Source organism: Monopterus albus, unplaced genomic scaffold (genome assembly GCF_001952655.1).
Source record: "Monopterus albus unplaced genomic scaffold, M_albus_1.0 scaffold29.1, whole genome shotgun sequence".
Taxonomy (NCBI): Eukaryota; Metazoa; Chordata; class Actinopteri; order Synbranchiformes; family Synbranchidae; genus Monopterus; species Monopterus albus.
In genome coordinates this window covers 3,151,102-3,171,649 of record NW_018127909.1, presented here as the reverse complement: position 1 = coordinate 3,171,649, position 20,548 = coordinate 3,151,102, and the positions used below count along the sequence as shown (strand labels likewise).

Here is a 20,548-nt window from a genome sequence, read left to right as displayed (position 1 = left end):
TTACCACCGCAGGGTGCGTGGGACAGCTGCCTCCATCCTCAAGGATCCCACCCACCCCCAGCACGGACTGTTCGCCTCCCTACCCTCTGGCCGGAGGTTCAGAAGTGTGAAATGCAGGACCTCTAGACTGAAAAACTATTTTCTTGGCCTTTGCCATTAGACTCCTATACAGCTGAGGAGTTTATTACCAGGAAATACGTCATGTACTGACAACCTGTACTGTTTACAGTCTGAGTTTGCACATTCATAATTGCACATTGACTGTTGACTACTACACATGCTGCTCCCATGTAGCATACAATACATATTATATTCTTTTATATTTTTATTATATCTCTTTCATTTAAAGTGTGTTAGATTTTGTGTTACTTATTCATTTACTTTATATTTCATTTGTATTGTGTGGCATTCATGTGGACAGCAAAGAATTTCATCGTACAGGGAAACGTTTCCTAACTGTGCATATGACAAATAAACACTCTGACTTTGTAATGACTTAACCTAAAATATTTGATGCTTAGAATTCACAATTCACTTTTCTGGCATTCTTCAGAAATGATCCAAGTTAGATTCTTATTTGTCTACATTGTCTGATGAACAATACCAATAATCCATGTGTTTACCCAAATAAACCTAAGAAGCAGTGAACCTTTTCTCTTTGAACACTTGAATGGCAACATAAACTTTTATTAGTTTACAAAAAATAAAAGACAAGTTAAAACTTTTACAAACTGTTTTACATTAACTAGCAACAAGTTTTATATTGAGTGCATAGTATAAACAACAAAGAACACCAGGCTATTAAAAATAATTCATTAAAAAATAAGTCCAAGTTAAACCTCTTGTGTTATAATATAATCTCTTAAGGTTTTAAGTAACATATTTAGTTGCAGCTTAACAACTTTGCTTTGTTGAATTAATTTAAAAACTGTTAAACTGATAAAGCACAGCTTTACTCATGTATCAGCACGTATTTGCTAAAAACAGAGGATCTCATTGAAAGACATTCAATGTTTCCACAAGGTCTGGATGACAGTATACACACAAAAAAATGACAGGACCAAAATGTACAATTGAAAATAAATGTAAAATTTAAAAGAACAACCGTTTCTTGGAGCTCAGTAATACTTCTGTAATAAAAACACCCTTGTTGGGCAAGTAAGGACTGACAACGGATGTTAAAAATACCAAAGGATCAATAACATAGACATAAACAAATCCCATGAGACAACAATACACCAACATTCCATTCATACATAAGTGTAGCACAGGAAATGCCAGTTTCATCCTTTTGTCCTGCTTTTCATTTAAAAACACACATACACACGCACATGCACCCACAACACACGCAAAGCTGTGACTTAATCTACAGATTTGGACTCTGCATTGGACTTCTTTAGGAGGGACAGCAGGTTCTGTGACATGAAATACGGCCTCTCTGCTGATCCATCGTTGCGCTCTAGGTCCTCCACTGTGACATGAACAGAAGCAATTGAGGAAGACATTCTGCCAACAGCACACCGACACTGAACTGGAATTTACCCAGGCTTGTATTTACGCAGTGCCTCTCTATAACTGGTTCTGTACCTCAGCTGAGTAACAGTGAAAAGGGGTACTCCGGCAATTTAGCATTGCACTTGCAGAAGATAGTTAAAGGGTAACTTAACACCCAACTGAAAAAGTCATCTAGCTGAAATTTAAAAAGTAATCTAGCCTGTTGGGTGTGGTCAGAAGTGTGCAGTTGTTGGAGCTGTAACCACACACCACAGTGACGGCATGTACATCACCGCAGCAAGGTGAGACAATAAACAACTAGGTCAACAAGTCAATAAATCATGAGATGGTTTAAGGGACAAGGGGGAAAAACAGCATATTTCTGTTGCAACGAATTATTATTTGCTGACTTTTCTCTAATATTTGCTTTTTGTCTTGTAAAATTCTGGATACTGCGTTTTTAGGTATCTAAAAATCCTTCTGACAAGGAAAAACATCCTTTGTTTGAACTGTTCACATGGAGTTCATGACCTGTTATTAGGGAACACAAGTAGACACCATATCCTTTTGAGAAGTCACAAAACTACTACAATTAAATACAATCACCTTTAATCAAGCTTTACATCCAGTAAATATGGAGTGTCATCAGAAATGTCAGTGGAAAATCAACATACATGTTTAACAACGTGACAAACAGGAAAGAAAGGTACAAAAGCATCCGCATATTTAAGATGTTTGTTGCAAGCATTCAGAAGGCCATGTTAACACCATGCAGCACTTAGAGAGGGAGAGACAGAGAGAGACAAATAGAGCGTGGGGACATAGCAAGGCAGGTGGGTTCAGTAAACAACTGGGGTGTCCACAGAGTCTGAGAGGTCACAATGGCTGTATCATGGCGACACAATCACAGCACTTATGCCAGTCCGAAATACCAAGGCAAGTAGGTGGCAGTACAATACATGGGATCCCGTCTTGGTGAGAATCTCTACTGAAGCCAAAAAATACATACACTACTGCTTATATACACAAATTCCATAGGAAAGAAAACTATGTAATATTCATCCAGTGTATCAAATCTGACTGTAAGCTTTTGGCGTCAGCTGGTATTATTGTAAACAGTGAAAAAGATCGATAGAGACGTGTTTGTTCTGACTGTAAACTCGGTGTTTACGTGGTTGCGTAGTGCATTTGTCAAAAGGATTAAGACAACAAATATTGACAGTAATCAGGCACTCACAATGTTCTACAGATCTTCACAATATAAAAACCAACACTGTTCTAAAACCAACACAACAGAGCGTTTTTTTTCAAGCTACAAAGATGCACTGGGCTTCTGACCTGCTTCTACGTTCACATGGCGACCATGGCCCTCTCCAGCTGAACGTCACACCACTCACATAGCAAGGAGACAGCTCGGCCTATGCCGCACATTTAACAGGTCCATATCACAAAGGTGTAGTAAGTACTGTTCTGTCATTCTTTATGCTTTGTGAGGTTTACCAAGCCTCACTTTTTTGCCATTACTTTACTGTTATCTACTCCTGTGCTGCAGAGGGAGGAGTCTCATCCTTTGATTCTTCTTTTTCCATTTTCTTTTCACCTGTCTCCTCTTTCTCAGCCTCTGCAGGTGAAGGGGAAGCCGCCTCCATCTTTTCTTCTTGTTTCAACTCCTGTTTTTCTGCCAGGTCTTTCACCGCTGCTTCTTTCTGTTCAGCCTCTTCTGTCTGACTGACTTTTACTTCCTGCGTCTTCTCCTCTTTCGGCTCTTCAGCATCTGTCTTGGACTGCAGCGGCTGCTCCTCTTCGTTTTCCTGCTTGAGCACTGCCTGCTGTTTCAATTGAATTGCTCCATCTTTTTGCTGCTGCAAAAGTGTTTCCTCCTCCATTTTCACCTCGGCCGCTTGTATCACAGAATCTGCCTGCTCAACGCCGTCTCGATCTTCCTCCACCTTTTCTGTTTTGGAAAGGATCTCATGAAGCTCGGGGGACATGAAGTAAGGCCTTTCAGAGGAGCCGTCATTTCTTTCTAAGTCCTCACCTTTTGAGCATGTGCAGATGCGTTTTGCAGCATGTTTCATTGGGTTAATGGAAAATGGGGGGGGGGGTTGAAAACATGAAATAAAGGGAATGGATGAAAAATCAAAGTAAAGTGAAATTAATGGGGAAAATGAGACAAAGAGAAGAAGAATCAGAAACCTGGCAGGAAGAAGAAACCAGCAGCTCACCCTGAGGCAGATTCTTGAGTGCTTAAACACAGAAGGATGAGAGGAGACCTGGGTATCTACCAAATGTAAAGTTACTCACAGAAGCACAGGAAGAGTGTGTCCACACACATGGCGTACACGCTGAAGAAGCCATGGGCAATGAGGTAGGACCCCACTACCACAGTCTAAGTAGACAAAATCGCAAATGTCAAGACTTGTGCTGTAGCGTCAAAGCCCACAGGTGAGCTCAAACAATTACATCACACAAATATAACTGCCTCTTACCAGAATTGGCACCCAGTAGTAGTTTAAAGATGGAGCAGCCTCCTCTACTGCTTTGATTCTTCCAGAGAAAAAGAAGAAAGAGAAGATCCCTGTACAAAGAAAAGCATGTGAATTTGTGGATTTAAACTAAAAAGTCAGACACATCACATAAAATAAAAATACAACAAAACTACCTTACCAACAATGCCAACTATGAGGAGCTTCCCCAGAAACAGCAGGAAGTCAGTCACTTTGTCTAAAACAGCCACCCTGTATTGAAATGGGCACAATGCAGAATATGAAAATGAGTGCATCAAATTAAAGTAGGCTAAGAGGTGGGTGGGTTGATAGTAGTCAGATGGTAAAATACAAATTGTACTGAAATCCCACCTGATAATGTTCCTCATTAAAAGGAAAAAAGCATCTCGAGCTGAGGTACAGAAATTTTTTCCGTAGATCGCAATCTGGAGGAAAAAATAGAGAAATTCAAAAGCTGAGCGGACAAAGCCTTCTCCGCTCTCTGAAGCACCTCTTTCCAACTCACCATGATGTAGGCATTTCTGTTAATAAACTTGATACATTTCTCCAGACACCAGAAGCAGCACTTCATGCAGCTTAGCAGGAATTTTGCAAACTTGTTCTGAGCACCTGAAGGATAAGAACGAGAAAGTTACTCGCACCTTTGATAGCTGTGGGCGTCCTAGTATGAGGCATGAGAAAATGTGTGAAGTGGCTGCTAGTGCAAAGTAGGTGGGGGGAAAAAATAAATGTTAACATCAACAATAACAGCAACAAAGGACAGGATTTGCCAATGTAACACATTAAATATCAATGTGATCAGACATCTTAACCAGTATAAAGGTTTGTGAGTACAGACGGAGGATGCCGAGATGTCCAGAAGTAACTTTGAGGAGTGAAGAGGGCGAAGTCCAGAGTGAAACTTTTCAAATAAGTCATCTGTGATGAGGTGAGCCTTAAGTTGTGATGCAACAACACATTCAAGGATTTTGAATAAGAATAGAAGGCTTGAGAGAGGTCTATGACTTCTAGAGATAAGATAACACTATTTTGTGAAGTGTCCCAGATGGTTTATCATATCATATTTAGATAGCCTGTATTATTCTGACATATCGCTTTATACAGGCGTCCATCCAAAGCCAGGATTCAAAGTAAACTAGTTTAAAAACCATCAATCAAACCAACAATCAAGTGAATTTAGCAAGTTGGTTCTGCTCTGAGTTCAATTTTTCTCACCTTTCAATTTGTGATCCAGGTACTCCAGAAGGACCCTGATGACCTGAACCAAAGACAGGATCAGAGAACCAAAGGCCAGGGAGCCTGTGTGGTATCTATACAAGAGGAAACACAGGCTAACTGTGAGCATCACACACTTTTTTTCCCTGTCACACAAACAGGATCATCCACCAACTTTAACCCTAACATATGCCTCACCTGCAGATATTAACCTTCTTCCTTCAACATCCTGGCAGCTGTGTACCTCTCTTGTTGCCAAATGTAATCACCCCAAGCTGCACTAAACTGCGTAACCTACTAATTTAAGTTAGAATTTGCAATACAGAGTGCTCCATTTAGTGCAAAAATGATTTTCAATGACACACATTTTAAATTATCTGCATTTTTCAAAGAAAAAGAAATAACACATCTAAAAAACACAGGACTTAAAGCACAGAAATGCACACATTGCTCACACACAAATACATATTCAGCCTCTGACCTGAGGGCGCGTCCCAGTGAGGAGAAGATGGGGTGTGCAGGAATATCTTCAGGTTTCTTGAAGGCCCAGTAATATGAGGCAAAGGCCCCCGCCAGAGTGACCTGACCCAGGGCAGTCACAAAGTTGGCACACCAGAAGAAGAGGAAGACGTTGTAGAACTGGAACAGGATCAGGTATTTATGGTAGAGGGTCTCACCACCGTAGAAAGCAAACATGCACTCTGCATCAGGACACTGAGCTGAGGCATTGGATGTGTTGAATGTCTGGAGGAAGAGAGAAAAGATAAACAGCAGGATTGTTAAACTCATAAAGCAAACTGATAAAAACTATGATTCAATCCAGGTAGACAGTGCCATAAGCCAACTGTTTCTTCCTATAATGTGTCAAATATGTATTTGGCTTTTTTGCTAGACCTTTCTGAAACTGCAGTACCTCACACACATCCTCTATCATTAAATGTAATGCAGCAGTGACAATTAGAGACATACCTTAGGGTCACAGGTCTCTCGTGAGTACGCACACTCAGAGGTGTTAAACACTTTGTACACTTGCTCATTAGAGGTGGACAAGAAACTTTGGGTATGGCAAGGAGATTATGGCAGCAGGGGGGGGGGGAGGTTCATGAAAAGGTCACAATCAAGAGTTAGCTGCATCTATTTATATGGAAATGCACCACTTGCAACAGAGATAAAAGGAGGGAATGATTTTTTTATAACCTCCGGTCATCAGCTGAAAAGTGAAAGGATACACAGCGGTGATGGCCCAGTAGGCGATCACCACGGCCAGGAGGGCAAAGGTCAGCAGTGGGTAGAACAGAGATGACATCACGTGCCCAACAGCTCTGACAAAGAAAACAAGAGTCATGCCAAAAAGCTGAAGAATAAAGGAAAACAGCATTTCCCACACAAAGAAACAGTTCAGCATGCTGATGTCTAAGTGTACAAACTAAAGGTCACAATATCACAAAAAATATGCAACACACATTAAAGGAGTATTAACAGTTTTTTCCACATTTCGTGGGCAGCGGAACAAGCTCTTAAATACATACAACACAGACTTATCATGACCTTATACAACACACATTAAAGGAGTATTAACAGTTTTTTCCACATTTCGTGGGCAGCGGAACAAGCTCTTAAATACAACACAGACATATCATGACCTTATGCTGTTATACATTCAGCAGACAATTAGCACACAGTTACTGTATTTGCAGTTGGACCTCTGGACACCTGCAGAATGTATATCAGTCTGATTCTACCTCTGTTTGGTCTCTATCAACCCCTGAGGTAAACATCTGGCTCTTTAGCTGCCACATGCTCCACTGTTGTCACTAGCTAATTGCTAACTTTGTCTGTTTGGGGCTGAAAGGGTAGACAGCAACGGGTTGATCAAACCCATTTTGCTAAAACAAACAAATAGGATTGATGAAAGCTGATGCTGATTGCTGCAGCTTTAATGCGCGAGTGGAATAAATAGAGAAATAACTGAGCCGGACCTGCTGGCCTCTTTGATGAGAGCGATGGCGATTAGGATTCTCTTCCTGAGGAAGATGAGTAGCAAGATGATGATGAACTCTACAATAGCCAGGATGATCACTGTGAAACAGTGAATGAAGCAGATTAATAGGACAGATCCACACTGCACAGAGTCATTACACAGGATGAAAGTGTGCTTGTACATACTGAAGGCCAGCCAGGTCTGTCTGATCTGCAGGTACACCGAGAAATCCGTCTGCAGGCCTAAGTCACGGATGGTGACATCAGCGCCGGGCTCTCCCTTCAGGCTGGCAAATTCCATGTAACAGTGGACAATACCTAAAAAGTTCAAATATTCAGTGTTACTTTTTTATTTTAATAAAAGCAGGACAATCATATTGTAAAGAGAAACTGTATTATCTCCAGAGGCTGAAGACTTACCATAGCCAATGACTAGAATAACCAAAACAATCATGACCCAGACCATGACACCGGCCAAATATCGCAGCAGGACGATGAAAATCAAGCTGACAACCATGGCTATCAGCAGACCACTGCAGAGGGCGGACACATGAATTGCTTGAACGTATTAACAGTTAACAACATTTCCTGTGATCTCTCAGGTGCAGTCATGTGTACTTTCTGGTGCTTTTCACATATGAAACTTATGTTAGTGCTTAAACAGCTGCACTAGTGACTCACTTTAAAAACAGTTTGTTTTGTCATTTGCATTCTTGATGTTAACATGTTCTGTTACTGTAACTCGTAGACAGATGGCGAACTTACAGCAAAATCCAATGCCAAGACTGAGTGTAATCTTCAAAGATTCTCATGGCCACCTGGCGAGCTTCAACCACCACATTTGACTTCCTGTAACATAAGGAAATGAAACAGCCATTGTTTAAAATTAACACTAGCCATCTTTCAAATATGGAGCCCTCAAAGTGATTTTCACTGACTTTTATCATCAGACTACTTGAGCCAGTGAGGGTAATGCTAACCATCCCAGCTGAATACTGCTGTATAAACTCTTGTAACAAAATCCAAAACAGTTTAACGGCATGTTTTCGCTAAACAATGTGGCCTAGCTTTCACTACATTTGTCAGTTTTGGAGGTGTACAACCAAAAAACAAACTAAGAAAACAAAGCATTTCTACTAACTGAAAGAAGTACTGTAATGTGCATTTTTTGGAAACAAATTTCTACTAACTGAAAGAAGTACTGTATTTTTTGGAAACACATTCTGCTTTCAGTGCTGCTGTACAATATTCGTTACCTGGTAAAAACAAATGCGACAGTCGCTGAGGTAAAGTTTTAATTTGAAACTTGGTCATTTATATACATACTAATAATGGATACACTTTGTAATTCATTCTGAAGTGATTACTACAAAAAATAATGTTAACCTTTACATTAGGCTTGTCTTGTCCCACTGCAAATTAGATGATAAATGTGATTAGACCTTGTGGTGCAGCTCTGTACAGCATAATAGCAGGAGTACTCATCATCTTGACAGGCAGGGAGCACTCCCCACAGGGAATAACGTTAACAAACAACATTGACATAAAGACCCTTCAGGGTGCATACAAATGGAGCTGAACCAATGCAGGCGCAGGCTGTAACTAACACACATCAGCACTCAAAGTAAATGAGAGCATGAAGACTTTTAAATCGGTCATCAACTCGGTGACATACGATGGCAGGGTGATTTCCTAGCTTGCACCACATAGCAAGATGTGCGTGACAAGAACTACAGTAGTTCATTGACATTTACCCATTTAAACATTGGCTGAACTGATACAACTTGTATTAGAAGACTATTAGAAGTAAAAAAAATAAATAAAAGAAGACAAATGTTCTAGTTGTCAGAGAACAAGCCAATGTCTTTAACAGCTTTTTTTTTAGCCAGACCAACAGTTTAAAACCAAAGGAGAGTCAGTTGATTTATTGAGCTAATGAGCTAATCTATGATCATTTGCTGTTAACTGTCTATGGGCTTTAGGAGAATGTTTATTATTCCTAGACGGTGTACGTCAAACAGCTCTGAAACTGTGCACTGTTTAGAACTAGATTATTGCTGTTCATTTTAAGATATGCACTGGAATTCAAAGAAAAGGACTCACTTTGATGCTTCCAGCACGTCTGTGGCATTGACATTTTTGCCCTCTCCGTCATCAAACGTGGTTTCATTGCCCACCACCACCATCCCACCTTTCAGCGTCCCCAAGGCAGGAAGGCAGCGACGTGTGACTGTGGAGGGAGGACATGATCGGTGATTCTGTTACTTACAGATACAGCAGCTTGTTGTGTAGGTGAACATGAAGTGAGTACAGGAAACCAGGGACTCGCTTACAGGCTTTACTGGGCATGAGAAAGGCAGGACACAAGCCATCCCTCAGGAGCTCAGGAGGACTCTGAATAATGCAAAACATCCTTGAATATCATTTTTGAAACATTTTTATCATATTGTACATTTCACTGTAACATTTTCTTATGTATAGAATGTGAATAATCAAAATATTTACCAAGTTGGCAAAGTCCACTCCTTCCTTACAGTATTGTCTGTAGTATTCCTGGACCTCTTTGCCGCTCACCTTGGCTGTCACTAAAGTAAGACGCTTGTCTGGACAGCGTTCCACACATAACTGGACACAAACAACAACAAACAGTACAGTCCTGACAATGAATGCGATTAGACACAGGACAATAGTTGCAGTGAATATAATGTGATTAACAGATGTTAAGCTCTGACCTGTGTGGTGGGACACTGAAACTCCAGCAGCACCAGGGGACTGGCACATTTCAGGATGTTAAAGTAGAACAGAAGAGGCTTCTTCCTGTTATGCAAGACCAGTGAACCAAATCTATTGTTAGGCCAGCATCATTCTCACCTAAATTAAGTGCATCAGATTACAGTAACACATACAATATTATCATCTGAAATGGACACAAGTCTCGCTGCATGTGAAAGGCTTCCAGGGACAACTAAACTGTAGACTGGGTATTTACACCAATCAGGCATAATATGATGACCACTTGTACAGCTGCAGGAACTTCACTGCAACACTTCTGTACAATACATCACTGCAGTGATAAGCTAGGTGAATTTATGAGGGACTATGCAACAATCAACTGGGGTGCAATATTGAAATCCTGGGGGTGGAAATGCACTGTAAATAGGCTCATGTAATATCTTGTTCCTGATTTTTCTCAAGTACATTATATTATAGTATTGTTGTACTGAACTACATTATATTCAGAGGTGTTCCTAATATTCTGACCCTCTCATGTATGTCAATGGGCAGGACAAAAATATACAGACACCAAAAACTGAAACATTTTGAGCTTCATAAACACAAACGTTAAGGCAGAAGTGTTGCACTGAAGTGCATACAGATGTACAGGTGGTCATAACATTATGCCTGATCGGTGTATATTGTCCAGAGACTCACTCCAGAGGCGTTCCAGCTTGTCCACAGAACTGCCCCCTGCTGTCCGTGGGATAAATCACTTTCCTGGGGTCACCCTGAGACCAGGCTGCATGGAGAAGAATTCAGATCAGTCAGAACAAAAGTGCACATTAAATCAAATGACAGCATAAATCACTGCTTATTTCCACTGCTGGTGTTAACAATATGTAAGATCTTAAACTGTTGTCTTACACAGTTTTGTATGTAAAAATCCCTAAAGACAGATTAAATGTTATAGAAAAATTTTTTTGCACCCAGTATATTTATACTATATGTTTATGTATTGATGTCCATTTTATTTTTCTATGGTGTTCTGTATATAAACAAATCTTAGACACAACACCGTTAATAAAACGTGGTATACTGGAGAAGATATGTGTTGTCATTTTGATGGTCTTAAATAAAGAAAAATAAAAAATGTACACAATTAAAAGACCAGGGTTCTTCTAAAATGAACACTGAAGCATCTGTTGTAAAGCAAGATCAGTCTTACCGAGGATACCCACAGCAAAGTAACCCAACAAGAATATGATGAAGAGAATACAGCAGAGGATATCTGTGCAGCCCCTGAGGAGAGGAGAAGCAAAGATTGTTACTGGTGGGTAAATCCCAATTCCCGTACTTGACCGTTTCTCATTAGAGTGTGGATACCCAAACCGAGCCCGAAAGGACCTATCCAGTTTTGGATAGAAATTTAGAAATTACATTCAGGTCCGGGCTGGGTTCATACACATAAGTCAAACTTCAGGATAAAGGGCTGAAGCACTCAAATGTCTTTGTTTAATGATAAGGGGAAACATTATATACTATAAGCTTGTCAGGTCTGTGTCGGGTCCAGACACACATATACAGTATGTGGTTCTATGCATGGCCTATTCCTCGCTCCTCAATCCTCATTGACCTGGAAGTCATTCCGGGCCGCAATCTTGAAGGACGTCCTAAAGATGCACGAGATGTTCTTTGCTCCTATCCTTCATCTGAAGCATCGAATCTCCAACTACTTTCTGATAAAGGGACGTGTTGGTCCACTCTTGTATCCTCTTTCATGGCTCCTCCAGGCAGACTCCTCATTCCTCAATCCTTGCTCCTCAGAGCAGGAACAAGAGCTCTGGGACGCACCTCAAGATGGTGAACCGGAACAACTTCTGGGTCAAGCAAAGAGTGAGGAATGTTAAGGGAATTGGGACTGATCCCTCGACTCCTTATGTGGGTGGGACTAAGACACAAGAAAAAGACATAAGTGAATGAAACGCAGATGAGATACAAGGCACAGTTTACCTGTTGTGGATCGGTCCTTTGAAGCTTGGGTCAAACTTCCTGGACTCCCCTGAGGATGAAAGGAGACAACAGCCTTGCTCATGTCTTTTCCAACAGTTTGAGAAGTTTTAACTTCAGTCTTCCTCTCACAAGAAGAACCCTTGCATGAAAGCTAGTTACCTGAGCACCCACCAGTGGTTTCACAGGTGGGACTCTTTTAATTAACTGCTAGCCACTTCAAACTGCATTCAGAGGAGCCCCAACTGGAAACCTGTGAACCGTAGCTGCTGGTATAGAGTTGCTATTGACATTTCAATAAATATAGGTCGCCCATCACACAGGCCAGTTCTGCTCAGCTCTAACATTTGAATGCATAATATCACTGCTTATTGTTAATAGGAGAGAACATTGACCCAATATTATTTATACACATCAAGGATATGGCAAATTCAAGGTTACATATGTGGTAAAATCGTCAAACATTGACATGTATGTTCAAATGTCATTTATTATAGCAGACAAAACTTTTCTGAAAACAAATAGCTTACTAACTCATGTTGCTAGCTTGTACTCATAATATTCTCAGAATCACTCATTTAGAATTTTTTATAATTGATATAAACTGTATGATCGTACTGTGTTGTATCATGAAACAACCCCACACAAAGTCAATATACAATATTATTGTCCATCCCACGTTTTTGGGTCTTTTCTGTTTCTCACATGTTGTGAGAAGCCAGTACACACTCTCTGTCACCGTGTCATCAAAGTGAAACTAAAATCACATAAAAATGTAGAAGATATTCTGAGTAGTGTAAATGTCACTGTTTGATGAGGAGCAGTTGGGACAGTAAGTGTAAATGTGAAAAAATCAGCTTCCCAATAATTTACAACAACACTCTTAAGATGAATGAATGCATAAGGACGGAGACTACGCAGTGCGTTTGAGACACACGAGCACAATGTACTGTATAAAAGGATTCTGCTGCCTGACTGTCATCAATAATCCACAAAATGGCTCCCCGCCGACAGCGAGCTTTACTGCGGACATCAACCAGCCACCATGAAGACACCTTAGACACGGCAGAGAAGAAACACCGACCACACCCACGCTGTCTATGATGAGATCATCACAGACTAACACCGTGAGTCAAGGTTTTTAAACAACAGTGAGGTTCATCAGTCATTTTCAGACTTTTAAATTATTATTTTACACAAGAAATGAGCTTGGTGAAGAATTGAGCTGTGCATAGACATCCCGTCCTCTACCGACATCCTCCTCTAAGATAACTAGAAGCCAGACTCAGAGCTATAACACATCCTGTCATGTTACTGTCTAACAAGACACATGATGAAATAGCATATAGCAATAGTCCTTTAAATGCTTTACTACAGTCAGAGGTGAGCCCTGCTACTTGTTGTCAATGCCTACTGCTTCCATACACTGTTTTTGCTACTTCTCATGATAAACAAACAGGATACACAAACACCTCTACCCACACCTTACAGACAGCTGAAGGCGTCACTTTGGATTTGAAAGTATGAAACATCTGCTAGAAATACTATGTAACTTATAAGCATTACTTTAGTCAGTCTGATGCTCTAACAAACTACTCTATCATATCAACAACACATTCGGCAACAAACCTCCTGCTTATAATAGATCCAGCTGGACAGACTGTTACAGTACCTTGAGGTTCATATTTTGTCATTCCGTTGTTATTTCTCTCAGAGTTTCTGTCATGAACACTTTCATCGGTTCTTCTCAGTGTGCTGTGTATGCCAGTTGTTTCTTTGTGTCTTCTTCCTGTGTGGCGCCTGCGTCCTCAAACTTGCAACTCCTTACTTCCTTCTTTCAACGCACTCCCTCTTTTTGGTTCTTCTGTTGACTCAGGGCTTGTCAGGAGAATTGTAGCAAAGCTAGCATTGGTGGTGGAATTGAGACAGGAGCGCAAAAGCAACAAAGGCTTGTGGCATCTTGTGTGGAGCTTCTGCTGCTCAAAAAGGGTGTGTGTACACACACACACACACACACACACACACACACACACACACACACGACTAAAAAGTGTATGTTTTGCATTTCTGCCTGCAGGGAATGTTTGTTCCAGTGGAATTTCTGAAATTAAAACAGTATTTCATACTGCATATTTTTTAGCTTTCAACTCAAACCACTGAATATTCGTGTTAAGCTGTCACCATTTTTTCCTTGTTACAACTCTTCTACAATGTGCAACTGCAAGTAGAGCAGCTGCATTCTCACCTCACTGCGGTCATATGACCAAAACAAATATGTCACTCTAACAACACTTGACCTGAATAAAAAGGAAACTGTATTACAAAACGATGTTGGTACAGTATGTCATTTGCTCCTTAACTTTTATAAAATCATTGGCCTTCTCTTGATGTTTTCTCAAGTTCCTCTTTCCACTGTAAGCTGCAGGTTACAGCTTGCTACAGCACTTTAACCACATCCTCTGTCTAACAGCTTTTAAAGATGAGCTTTATATCACATTTCACCTCCTAAAGAACAAACATGCCTGGAAATGGTTGCATGCATTGTGAAGACAGTGCCTTAGTTATGATGCACTGGGCTTGACTCACACATAGGAGGCAATGGAATGAACTGTTGTACATCAGAGATGAGACCGCCCAACGTGTTCTCTGTTGGCACATGACCATGGTCTACCCACCTCCACTGCCATAAGTCCAATACTAACTAGTGCCCTCATTCACATGCCTGTTACATAGGGAGTGTCCTTGACCATACAAACTCAGCCTGGTTCATCTTAAGGAGCCCTAGTTTATTTAACCTTTATTAAACCTGATATCCTGAAATTTTAGTTAGGTGGAAACAGATGATTCGCTGTGGCGACCCCTAACGGGAACAGCCGAAAGAAGAAGAAGAAGATAATGAAATGTTAAAGTTGTTAGGAGCAGTTTAACATTTAGCATCTAACTATATTAATAATAGTTATAGGCCTACATAGCATTGGGTCAATGATTGCAATGTCAGCTACAAAAATTTACAAGTAACAGAGACTATATGCAGTTTATCAAACAGCTGATGAACACACAGAACACATACTTGCAGACTGTCGCCCACTCACAGGAGTCCCCATTTTACCTGTAAACCCAAGAGTAAAGTCCTTTTTTAAGCTCTAAACCTGTGAGTATATGTTCACACCATGCTTGTAATGCTCATACAGGCCACTGACATTTATCAATCAGAGGCAACAGCCCTGCAAGTGACCACACCCTCCCCCCTTGCATTTCTGGAACTTGATTTAGCACTGCCTAAGTGGCAACCTCTGAGGCTGAGAGATGAAGCCAATACAGAAATATTAAAACCTGCAGTTCCTTGAATGACCACTTGAGGCTGCCTTCAAAAGCGAGTCAATCCCCATAGAGGGGCAAGTTATATAAAAGAAAAGGTTTGGTCTCTGTAGCTAATTTCCCCTTCCGTGTCAACTGCACACAGGGTGAATTATATAAAAATTCACCCATTTAAACTATACTGAAGCTTAAACTTATGCATTAATTAAGGGCATGGCTGTTTTGAGTGACAGGTGTGTTAGGTAATTTCTTAGTTAGATAGATATTGATTAGAGATCTGTTGTATTAGAAAATGTTAGTGTAGCCAGGATGTCTAGCTCAGGCTGTTAAATGCTTAGTTGGCCTCAAAACCACTCTTCTGAAAACCAATGGGTGATGTCACAGAGGGTTCGTTCAGCTTTTCTATACAGCCAATGATACCACCTCCTGAGGGGTGCTGGGAGCTCAACTGCGCAGTGGGCAGAGGGCTGTGAAAACTAAAGCAGAACCCAGGACAGGGGGCACAGGTTCTGTTCCTACAGTGGACAAGGTCTGTGAGAGGCCAACTGTCTTTTACAGGAATCCCCTGACAGTCACACCTCTGCAGCTGCTCACTACAACCACAGTCTGACCTGCTCGCCACTGAGTAGCTGGGGTTAAGGGGCTTTCTGTTGCTGTTTGGTAGGACCCCCCCTCCCTGTCATCACTTTTTGTGTATGCATTTTCTGTTTCTCTTTACTAAAGAAGATAAATATCAAAAGTGATTTTTCCATCAGCCTTTCATTTATAGGGCCATCTGTGAATGTGAGGGACACAGCTCCACTAAGGCCTGTTTCATGCTGTAAAGCAATGTCCAATTGTGCTGAAAAGCATTCCAGCAGATTTGATGTTTTGCATAGGCTGCCAAATGTCTTGCCAGTGGTCTTATTTGTTTGTGTAATTGGCAAAAATTAATTTGACAGTGATTTGCTGATGTCAGCATGCTACAGTACATGTAACAACTTTAAGAACAAGCTGTTTTAATAGGTTTTAAGCTGTAGATTAATACTGTATACATGAGTGTATTAAAACTAATAACTGGATCTCTGCGCCTGCTGACAGTTGGATATTTTTCTAGGTGTGTGTGTGTGTGTGTGTGTGTGTGTGTTAAAGGAAGTGATGTCATGACTGTGTGTGTGTTAAAGGAAGTGATGTCATGACTGCTGTGATTCATTAATGGGCCCAGAGGGGTTATCAGATGAACCCTTCCCTGAATAACTTAATGGGTTAGGGACTACTGTGGTTTGTCTGCATGTGTGCGCATGCACATTATTCATGCAAAGAGACATTACATTCTCTGGTCTCCTTTGTGCTTGTTCCTGACATTTTTATCTTTCTATTTAGATAATGTAAATAAAGATGATTAACATATGAATGAACCATAGACATAGAAAAGATAGGAAGAAAGCTACTGCGTGTGCTACTGCTTTAAAAAAAAACTCTCCCTTTATAGCCGCTAATGAGGTCACTGGTCTACATGTTCTTAAAAAACAAAGAGGAAACACGTTAAAGTCTCTTGCTCAGATCACTGCTTCTCTCTGCTCCTCACACTCGCTGCTTAGATCAAACAGCAACAGTTTGTCACACTTTTCCAAAAGCAACAGCCAAAATCCAAACAACAAGTGGTCATTGTGAATCATTTAGAGGTATTGTCCTTGAGTGTGGTAATGGATCTGAGTGTTTGCCAGCTTAGTATTGACTGGAAGCCTCTTGACTGTGTCTGCAGAGTGGGAAGAGCAGACATGGCTGAACACAAGCCAGGCAGTACAAGCTGCAGCCTGCCTGTCTGCATGCACGCCGGCCTAGACTGGGAAAATGTAGTAGTACTGTAGTAAGACGGCTCACGAGTCAAACTTGGGCTAATAAAAACTACTGTTTTAAAATACCGTTGAGGTGGAATGTCTATGTATGTGTTTGTATAAACCTTTAGCTTCAGTTCAAAAGGACTGTGGTTTTAGACCTTTTAGCCTCGGTGTGGGAGGCTGAATAAAAGAGCTGTTTACATGGTAACAGCAAAGCAACAAGAAAATGCCCCACAGTGGGCTGACTGTGGCACTTAACACTGTGGATATGGGCTGATGGAAGTATTCGGTGGGTTAGGATCTCGTATTGTGAAAGAAGGGACAACACACCAGTCAGGCAGCATTAGCGTTGTCTTCCTAAATACCAGTGTAAAGATTGCGGATTGAGCAGTCTGTGGCCATCCACTCACATAATGACACTTACACGGGGTATTTAAGCATCATACAATATCACTGGTTGCAAAAAGCTGGCGACTCAGCAGTCCATTTGAACCACAACCCAAGCTAGACACAAGAAGAGCCATCAGCAATGACTCACATGTTTGGCTGATATAGAGGACACATTTTCCATTATATATGTGTGCAAATAAAAAAGAAAAATAATCACCTAACATCTATGAAGTGCATGTGTTTCTATGTTTGTGCCAGGTTCTGTGTATGCACATGTGAGAATAAAACGACCATATGTCAACCCAGAAAGCAGTAAATGGTTTATGAACCCATGGGAAAATCCAATAAACTAAATATCACTGCATCTGCACTCCTCCTCCTCCTCTGTGGCCTGTTTCTCTGTTTTCCTGCAGTACACAATAACCTGAAAATTAAGCCAGTATATTATTAGGCTCTCAAGACAGACCTGGTTTGTATGGATGGCAACCTGCTTTTCTTCATCAGCCACCTTAAGTCACACACCTACAATAAATAACTAATTTCAGATTTATTGCTTGTTTCATTTAGAGCTATTTTTGTTTTGTGATACTGGCTGGTAAATAGGGCAAAGTAGCCCAATACAACCATCCATTTATTGCGTGTTGCCTTTATTCATTGTGTACTGTCAAATGAAAAAGTAAAGAATAATTCAGTGGGAATTTTCTGAGATTAAAGACGTGATCAAAAACGAGCTGCCTGTGGAGGATGAGGATGCCTCCATATCTGCATAAGACCCAGTAGGTCCACACCCATCCATCCATTGCAGTCATTGTTTCCATTTCTTCGGAGAAACAGCAGAGATCGAGTGAGGGCAGTAACATAAAGCTCTTCTTACCGTATTTAGGGTCTGGTTTTTTATCCTCCAGCTCCATTCTCACACACTGCTCGGCTCCTTGATGCTGATCAGACCGTGAACAGGACAGTTACCATGGAAATGTCGAGTAAAAACCATCAATAACAGCGGCTGACTACTAGAGCCACACGGATCCACGGCGCAAACAGAGAGGGACCATCCCACAGCAAACTAAAGCATGGCGCATTCCAGGCTAACGGAGAGAGGACATAGCCAATGGTAGAACAGAATTTGGTGAGTGACAGTCGCTGTAGCCAATCAGAGTGCGTTTTAGCGGAACAAAACTCAAGTCTCGCTCATACCGCTAATGGTCTCACTGTCACTTCAATGGAACATGTGAGTGTTTATATATAATTCGCTGCTCATGGACAGCGGTCCTTTAAAAAGACTTGGACCGAAAATGGACCGGTTTCTTTTTCATGATCAAGATAAAACCAGAGTGCGTGTGTGTTTGACAGAAACAAAAGTGGTGGAAAAATAATAGTTCATTTACTCAAGTTGGCTACAGTCACAGCTAGTAGCAAATTATGCCAATTAACGCTACTTTTACTCCAAAAAGAGGTCTAGCTAAAAGCCTACCTTCTACTCAGCTGTCTAGCATTTGATATTTTTTCAGCTATAAAGTATACATAGTAGTCATACAGTATTTTGACAAAAAAACTTTAATAAGATGCTGGTCACAAGTCAGTAATAAAAAATCAATAAAATATAGCATTATGGCAATGCTATATATACACTTTTAAATAAATAAGCAAAGTTAGGACTTGTGTATTTTACAGTATTGCTACCTTGATTTAAAGGGATGATTTCTTCCTCCACTGCAACAAAGAAGACCCTTTATTATAGGCCTACTCCGAACATGACAGACTATACTTAACTTCAGAAGAGATGTGGATCACAGGCTACTACTAGACCCTGTCTGGACATATATTTTCAGTGGAGAAATGGCACTGATTTCTGGGTTGCTCCTTTAACTAAGCTCATATGGACACTAGGATATAGCAATTCTGTCATGTACAGAAACAAAACAAAATTGTTAACATTTCTATGAAAATGAGAAATTCCTGTGAAAGAAAAACATTTTGGAGAGAACATATCTTTACATGATCTAAGGTGAACTGTGCTCTGCCCAACCTTTGGCACAAAAGTGTTATGTCTAGGTGTGCCAGTAAAGCACTGAATAATTTAAAGTCATGAAACTGTCTCAGGTTTCTTAAGAAAATCAGCCACTCAGTCAAACAAACAACATGTTACTGATCCTGGTAAAATCAATAGATTTAATGAAAATTACCAAAAATAGCGGGCTACATCTTAGAAGACCATTTTATCTTTTTTCTTGAAAATGCTGGGTGTTATGAGGATGATGGTCAGACCAAACAAACTCAGACTAAATGTGTTTGGTAGCTTATAGAAGGTATTGTCCTTTTTTAACTCCTGGAGGTTAGGGTAGCTTAATAACAGACTGGCTTTTTAGAAGTCATTTTCCTTGTGAAATACATTAGATAGATTATTGTAATGGCATTTTAAAGTGTATCCATTTATATTGTTGATTTATATATTAAAGTATAGTCTGCTAACAATTGTGGTAACTAACTGTGGTAACCTTCCACACACTGGACAATTGAACTGTGTTTTCTGCTGAATCACTGAATGCCTAAGGTATCTTTGTTTGCTGGAAGAAGCAACTGTAATATCTGCAAGCCTTGAAAGTATCTCCTGTGAACCTCTCAGTGTTTTGCCAATTAGAAACTCTTTGAATGCAGAAGCATAATTGTTCTCAGTGTGCCCTCCTTTGGTCTTCTGCCTTATATTGAAGTGATTCTTGTTTATCCTTTGAGTCTGTAACATGCATCCTGGTGTGTGTTGTAGACAACTCCTTTCTGCAGAAATAAATCAACCTTAAGACGTCTCCATTCTCAAATCTCTTTATTTCTCACTCACTGTTGGTTGTTCATTATTCAAAAGGAAATTCAGTTTTTTCCATAACAATTACATGAAGTTAATGGCTTGATGTCCTGTACGTTATCAAGTGACTTTTGGTTGTTACTCACTGTCCTTCCTCTATTAGGATTATAAACTCCCCCATGGCAGACAGTGATGTAGTCTGGGCCAAATGGTAGGGTGCAGGGTGTCATCTTGGAAAGTGGAATTAAGGCTTTTGTCACCCCTAAAATTGAAGTCAAGTTATCCCTGAAGGCATCCACCAC

The 20,548-nt window shown here is 40.5% G+C and overlaps 1 protein-coding gene across 3 annotated transcripts; it reads right to left on the bottom strand.

The window, feature by feature from the left end:
* Nucleotides 1–759: 759 nt before the first annotated feature.
* LOC109957885 (choline transporter-like protein 2) lies at nt 760–18,489 on the bottom strand. 3 transcript variants are annotated; one of them, XM_020596124.1, is made up of 22 exons: nt 18,324–18,489; nt 11,925–11,973; nt 11,140–11,213; nt 10,629–10,713; nt 9,929–10,013; nt 9,702–9,821; nt 9,530–9,590; nt 9,300–9,426; nt 7,962–8,045; nt 7,617–7,729; nt 7,383–7,514; nt 7,196–7,295; nt 6,446–6,538; nt 6,186–6,270; nt 5,698–5,960; nt 5,217–5,311; nt 4,507–4,610; nt 4,353–4,426; nt 4,162–4,232; nt 3,984–4,072; nt 3,799–3,883; nt 760–1,471 (listed from the first exon to the last, which is right to left on the bottom strand). In XM_020596124.1, the coding sequence occupies exons 1-22, from the start codon at nt 18,358–18,360 to the stop codon at nt 1,362–1,364; spliced, it is 2,136 nt and encodes a 711-aa protein (XP_020451780.1). In that variant the 5' UTR covers nt 18,361–18,489; the 3' UTR covers nt 760–1,361. The 3 variants fall into 3 exon arrangements, with proteins under 3 accessions (XP_020451780.1, XP_020451778.1, XP_020451779.1); XM_020596122.1 differs by lacking the exon at nt 760–1,471 and adding an exon at nt 2,087–3,532 and having other exon boundaries at nt 18,324–18,488; XM_020596123.1 differs by lacking the exons at nt 760–1,471; nt 18,324–18,489 and adding exons at nt 2,087–3,532; nt 13,594–13,782.
* Between the last annotated feature and the right edge of the window lie 2,059 nt (nt 18,490–20,548).

Coding starts and splice junctions, on each gene's coding strand:
- LOC109957885 (XM_020596122.1), bottom strand. CDS start 18,360: ATGGAGCTGGAGGATAAAAAACCAGACCCTAAATACG. Junction 9,427..9,529: donor TCTCATGCCCAGTAAAGCCT/GTAAGCGAGTCC, acceptor CTCCCTCCACAG/TCACACGTCGCTGCCTTCCT. Junction 3,533..3,798: donor CACACTCTTCCTGTGCTTCT/GTGAGTAACTTT, acceptor CATGCTCAAAAG/GTGAGGACTTAGAAAGAAAT.